Raw genomic sequence first — 6911 nt, 5'->3', positions numbered from 1 at the left:
AAGGTTGCAGCGCTACAGATCCACCCAGACTGCAAGCCTTATTCTGTGCAGCCCCCAAGGCAGGACACAAGCAGTAGGCTCTGTAGGCAGCCTCAGGCCAGGGACATTACCATTTCACAGCAGAAACCGTCTAACAGCTTTCCTGGAGTGGCTGCCATCTGTAGCCTGCCCTCCTTGACCAGCCCACTCCACAGCCCACAGGATCAAAAGTGCCCAGGCCTTTTCCTGGACATAAGCCAGCTCAGGATGGAGCTCACCAGGCTGGATGCTCAGGCCCATGCCTCAGTGGAGGAGTACTTGTAGCTCAGCTTGAAGGCCAGGAAGCAGGTGGCATGTAGGGATCAGTTGAACTTTAGTACTCTTGGCCCTGCTACCGGGCTGAGCCCCTGGGGCCACCTGTCAGGACTCATGAGCCTCACTTCATCATAGCCAATATGAGAGGGTTTCCTCTGCAAGTACCCAGAAAGCTGCTGCAGCTTCCTCACTCACAGGGGCCTCCTCTGCAACCAACCAGAAGTAGAGGCCCCCAGGTCAGCCAACGTGAAACTCCCACTGCAGGATGGCCTTGCAGTCACCAGAAGCTGCATCTTTGTGGCCACATTCAAGAGAACCTAAGACCAAAATCTCCATCCTTTGTCCTTGATATGAGAACTGTGTTTGGGGAAGATGGGTTGGCAGGACTCAGGCAAGTAGGGCAGGGCATTTTATTGTGAAGGCAGAACCAACAAGCTCATCCAGACCAGGTACTGACAGCCTAAGACCAAGGAAAACTGGGAAGCTGCCAGCACTTTCAAAAATGTGCCTAATTGATTTCCTACAAGGAAATAAAGAATCTATTCCCAGTGTTGGCTGTTCCTTATACAGCATGCCAGAGAGGAGCTCAGGCTTGAAACTGATGGGAAGGAAACATCCATATTGTGAATGGGAAGTGGAGGAGCCAATAAGTTTGCATAAGGGTTGAGAATAATAAATGAGTGAGTGTGGGGTCCAAGACTCAGATGTGGGACATTGAGAGTTGGTGACAGGCAAGATACAGGGCCACAGATGAGCTTTGGAGTACCCTCTGGTCCCACCCCAGCCTGCTCTCTGCCCCCAGAACAAGCAGCCATGAAGTACTGGGAGCCTGAAAGGACTTTTCTGTGTGAATAAGAAGGACCAGCTTCATCTCAGCAAGAGCCTTGAACAAACAGACACCATACATTACTGTGCAATATAGCCACCTGCCTCTGGCCAAAAATCGTCCCATAAAAACAATAATTTCCCCCAACTTGCACTCTTTAATGGGAGCCATGGACAGCATAATGTTAGAAAGAACTGATTGATTCTCCACATCTCTTTCACTTGGGCCCTCTAAATCAGGGGTCCTCAAACTATGGCCCGCGGGCCACATGCAAATACAAATATTGTGTTTGTTCCCATTTTGTTTTTTTACTTCAAAATAAGATATGTGCAGTGTGCATAGGAATTTGTTCATATTTTTTTTGAAACTATAGTCCGGCCCTCCAACGGTCTGAGGGACAGTGAACTGGCCCCCTGTTTAAAAAGTTTGAGGACCCCTGCTCTAAATCATCAGCATCCTTGCCTCCTCCTTCAAGAAAACTTACCTTTAAATGGGGGCTGGACCTCTGTCATCCCCCTTCTCCCAAAGCCACAACACATCCATAGCACCAGGCATTTAGAGTAGGGAAAGAAAAGATGACCCATGTCCTCAGGAAGAAGAGGCATCCATTCTGTCCAGTGTTGGGACATGAGGTGTAGTGACAGATTGCCCATCAAGGTTCTCTGTGATTAGACCCCACCTTGCTGACACACTGCAGTGAGGCATGAAGGATGGGATTCCACAGGCTGCTTATACCATTATTTCTACAGGAAAGGTCAGCACAGAAAGGAGGTAGGTCAGCTATGGGGTGGAATTCCACACTGAGGTATGCAGTCTGACAGCTGACCACAAGCTGTGTCTCTCCTGATTGTCTGAGGCTTTGTTTCAGGTGAGAAAATGCTCTGCAGCCCTCAGTAAAAACTGCTTGCTGGGGCTGACTATGCACAGGACACAGGTGGCACATTGTAGGCTCTAAAACTTATATCAAGGTTCCTGAGTAGGTCCATCCAAACCTGAACACTGAGGAAAGTCAGGAAGGTCAGCCTTCCTGGGAAGCCACAATGATCCCTTCTCTCGGGCCTGCCACAGATGACCCCAACAGTGTTATTGGGCCTGGCTGCATTAATAATGAATCCTTCACCTCGTCCCTGCATCAGCCTAAGTTCAGTTGTCATCCTCAATGCTCAGACATGGAAATCAAGGACAGAGTGCTGATGTGACTTGCCCCTGGATGCACATGGCTAGTGAGTGGGGTTGATGGGATTTGAGTCCCAACCACTGGCTCCAAAGTCCAGCTCTTCACCAAACTCCAGAACTACTCCCACTGAGTTCTTGCAGTGAATGTCTCTTTCTTCTCTCTCTCTCTCTCTCTCTCTCTCTCTCTCTCTCTCTCTCTCGTCTAAAGTTTGTCTCCTTTTTCCCCGCTTGACCCCCCTGCCCCAGCCATTCCCACCCCGGGCAAGCCCCCACCACCCCAGTGTCTGTGTCCATTGATTATGCTAATATACATGCATAGGAGTCCTTTGGTTGCTCTCTAGCCCCGCCCCCCACCTCCCCTGCCATTTGTCTCTGGATCTATTTTTGTTCATCAGATTATGTTGATCATTATATCCCACATATGAGTGAGATCATGTGATATTGAATGTCTCTTTCAAAGCCTTCACTTCTCCTTTCTTCAAGGGCACAGATGTCTGAGCACCCTCTGAGTGCCAGCCTTGTGTCTCCCTGTAATTAGGCTTAAAACTCCAGGGACAAGGAATGTCTCTCACTCAATCATAGCCCTGTCACTTTGTACTGCACCTGAGCAAAGCAGGTATCCAGTAAATAGTTGTAGAAAGAATGAAATATCAAAAGGCTGCACATGATTTTCTGACTTCTTATTGATCGCGAGGCATGTGTCTGGAGAGTAGCCCAGTTAAGGTTTTACCTTGGCAGAAATACTAATGGAGCATTTCCTTAAAGTCACACTGACTGGTGATGACTGGGGGACGGGGGAGGTGGAGTGGAACCCAGCCAGCCAAAACCACTGGGAGGACAGGAACCAAGGTGGTTCAGGCATGGTCAGGAGGGGCCTATGCCTTGCTATGCAGTGACCCATAGTATGGCAGCAGAAATAAGGATCTAGGGTGGTGCCTACACTGGCCCAGTGTATCTCAATCTGGGGAGCATCTTAGACTAGTATGGCACCATGGAGATTCTCGTTCTCAGAAATCTGGGGGGAGGTCCTAGCAGTAGCCTGCTAGGCACCTTGCTGGAAGAATGGGGGAAAATGTGACCTTTCTCTTGTGTGCACTAAATCCAAGTCTCCTCAATCCATCTCTCTCTTCACACCCCATCCCTCAGATTGCCCTCCCCGGCAAGAGAGGCCCAGGCAGCACTAGTCTGACTGGCATCTGTAGGCCTTAAGGATATCTTTAAGGTGACCCACTGAGGGGAAACAGGGGAGCTTTGGAACCAGTTCCTAGGATAGGCACCTAGTCTAATTCTGGAAGTGGAAGAGGCCTAGACAAGGCATTTTCATAACTCTGGTCATTTCTAACCCTCTCATTCACTCATGGCTGTAGAGATTATAGGAGGTTTGAGGTTTTGTACCTGGTAAAGTACATTCTACAAAGTAGGTCCAGTTTTCCCCAGCTCACAGCTGTTCCACAGAGCCCAAGTGACTAACCCAGGATCACAGTGGTAAGTTGGGAGCTGGGGTTCAACCTGTGTTCTGTGCCTTCCAACCTTTCACCATTGTGCTAGGAACTTGGAGATGCTGGAAAGGAGCCAGGCAGCCTCCAGCCTACTCTAACACTGGGGGAGGCCTGGGCTTTACAGCAGGTTTTCTCAGGTGGGGGGGTGTTGATGGTGGTGGTGAGGGAGGTGGGCCAGGAGGGCAGGGAAGAAGGCAGAGGGAGGTGCCCCAATAGGGTACACTGGCATAGGTTGGAGAAGAGCCTGTGCACTACATCAGGGGTGTTGCTTACCTTACCTGGTTTTTTATTTTACATTTGTAATGGAAAGGGGATAAAAAAAACTCAAAAGGCACAGAAAGGAAAACAATGAAAAGTGAGTCTCCTTTCTTCCTCCTTTACCCTGTTATTTTTATTATAAAATGAATTGTCTCTTAATAAAAAATCCAAACACCACCAAGTGCTGAACCTCTTCTGTCCTCCTCAAACACTGGGTGTGTCCTCAGACCCTTTCTATGCCCATGGCATAAACATGCATGAACTTTAATCTTTTTTACTATACAGCAGATTGCAGACATCTTCTTAGCAGACACCAGTAGCAGGCAGTTTCTCCATTCTCTTGAATAACTGTACAGCAGTCTCCTGTAGGTAGCAATTAATTTAAGCACTCTCCTGTAGATGGATATTCAAGTTATTTCCCACTTTGCTGTTATAAACAATGCTTCTCTTACTCTTTTACTCTCCTAAATGTTCTCTATTAAAGCCCTCTTTAAAACTATAGAATGAAACTTACCTCAACAATGAAAAGACGCATTAAAAAAAAAGAACAGTGCATTCTGTTATCCTGCTTTCATGTCTTTACTCAACTGCCCAGTTGTCCTGAGGCCCTAATGTTATTGGTCTTGGATTCGTGCTGATTCAGACACACATCCATATTTCAGAGGGGAAAGGTGTTTTGTTTTAAATAATATGTAAGACCTTAGATGTTGCCATTCCCCTCCTTACAACAAGAAAAATCTGGACAAACTGAGTATCTATGACTTTTCTTGATCTGTCAGAGGTTGTAGGGCAAACAACTTCTCTGAATTCTGGAGAGACAAGTGCATCCAGAGAAAAACAATAACCAAGACAGGAGCAGAAACCTCAAGATGCCAAAAACTGGTAGGAACAGTTAGAGAGTAATTTTGACAAATTGTTTCTTGCTAAGTAAGACTCTGGGGGTGGGTGGCAGGATAGTAAAAGGGAGGCCTATACTTTTATAGGCTTTTCCTCCAGAAATCACACTAGTTTTCAGGGTAAGGATAGAAAAATATCTCCTCATGGGCCTGGCAGAGGGAGAGCAAAAATAGCCATTGTGAAACCCTCCAGACCATTCTTCCTAACAGGTCTATTCTGAAAATCTTCTCCAACTGAAGGAAGGAACAGTCCTCCCCAGCTTTCTCATCTCACATAATGTAAATAGGTAAACAAGCAAGTGAGAGTCAACTAGGAGATAATTTCAAGAAAACAGACTGGAAATGGTAGGCCAGAAGTGTATAGGACTTCTGAAAATTTAACCCCACCCCCAAGGCACAGGCCTACAAAAGACTGAGACCTAAGTAGAATCTTAGAAGATACTAGAATAACCCTCCCCTCCTTACCCCACTCACTCACCCTATCAACTCATGAATAAACCTCCAGTAATAATAATAGTGGATTACAACTAAAAGAGACAAAGATTCTCTCCAAGGACCAGAATAAAAGAAAGTCACAAGAATGGAGAATAAAAGTAAACCCACTAGAGTAATATCAAGCCTCTGGTGCCTATATCTATGACAGATTAGCTAGGTTAACATAAATTCTTACTACTAAAAGCCTATTTACTTCAGTATCTATTACCCTTTATAACTATCTGGCTTTCAACAAAAAATTATAAAACCTACTAAAGGCAAGAAGAAACAAAGTCTGAAGGACAAAGCTATCATCACAATCAGGCTCACAAAAGTTGGAATGATCATATAATGATTATAAAATAAGTATGGTTAATATGTTTAGAGCTTTAATAAGAAAAAGTAGACAATATGCAAGAACAGGTGGTAATATAAGTTGACAGGAAGTATTCTAAGAAATAAATCAACTGAAAATGCTAGAAATCAGACACTGTAACAGCAATGAATAATCCCTTTTATAGGTTCATCAGTAGACTCAACATAGTTGAATAAAGAATCAGGGAGTCTTATTAGAAAATATCTTAAGATAAATAAAATGGATACTAAAAATAATTTTCTATTACTTTTTTAGTAAACAACCCAAAAGTTGGTCCCTTGGAAAGATAGACTAAATTAAAAATTTTTCAACTAGATTAACTGAGAACAAAAGAGTCAAAACTCAAAATACTAAAATAAAAAATAAAAGTGGGGGGAAATGATACCAATTTTACAAAACTAAAAATGACTATAAGAGAATGTTATAACCATTTATGTCAACAAATTGGATGACCTAGATGAAATGGGAAAATTCCTAGAAACACATATCTACCAAATTGGGTCATGAACAAATAGAAAAGCTGAACACACCTATATATAACTAGTAAGGAAATTGAATCAGTAATTTTTGATTACACAACAAAGAATAGTCCCAGACAAGATGACTTCACTAGTGAATTCCACCAAACATTTAAAGAAGATTTAACACCATTCCTTCTCAAACTCTTCTAAAAAAATAGAAGAGATAAAAACCATTCTAACTCATTTCATGAGGACAGCACTGCCCTGATACTAAAGCCAGAAACAGACAGTACAAGAAACTATACCCCAATATTATTTATAAATATGTAGATATAAAAATTTTCAATATAATACTAGCAAACTGAACTCAGCAGCATATTAAAAAAAATTACACAAGAAGACCAAGTAAGTTTTATTCTTGTTTATTTAACATACAAAAATCAGATCAATAAGATGAAGGGAAAATAGAACATGAATATTTCAATTAATGAAGGAAAAACATTTGATAAAGTCCATCACCCTTTCATGAATAAAAATACTGAACAAACTAGAAATAGAAGGAAATGTTCTCAACATGATAAACATAATTTATTAAAAACTCACAGCTAACATCATCCTAAATGGTAAAAGACTGGAAATTTTTCCTCTAAG

General features: G+C 43.3%; 1 protein-coding gene across 1 annotated transcript in view; it reads left to right on the top strand.

Moving 5' to 3' along the window:
- Positions 1-303, top strand: part of AMER3 (APC membrane recruitment protein 3) — a 2244-nt gene extending 1941 nt beyond the window's left edge. Inside the window, 1 exon segment of the mRNA XM_023751305.1 lies at positions 4-303. Coding sequence (XP_023607073.1) covers positions 4-303 — 300 coding nt within the window.
- The last annotated feature ends 6608 nt before the right edge of the window (positions 304-6911 follow it).

The sequence above is a fragment of the Myotis lucifugus genome, unplaced genomic scaffold (assembly GCF_000147115.1).
Source record: "Myotis lucifugus unplaced genomic scaffold, Myoluc2.0 scaffold_19, whole genome shotgun sequence".
In the NCBI taxonomy this organism is placed as follows: domain Eukaryota; kingdom Metazoa; phylum Chordata; class Mammalia; order Chiroptera; family Vespertilionidae; genus Myotis; species Myotis lucifugus.
This window is presented reverse-complemented; position numbering and strand designations above follow the sequence as displayed.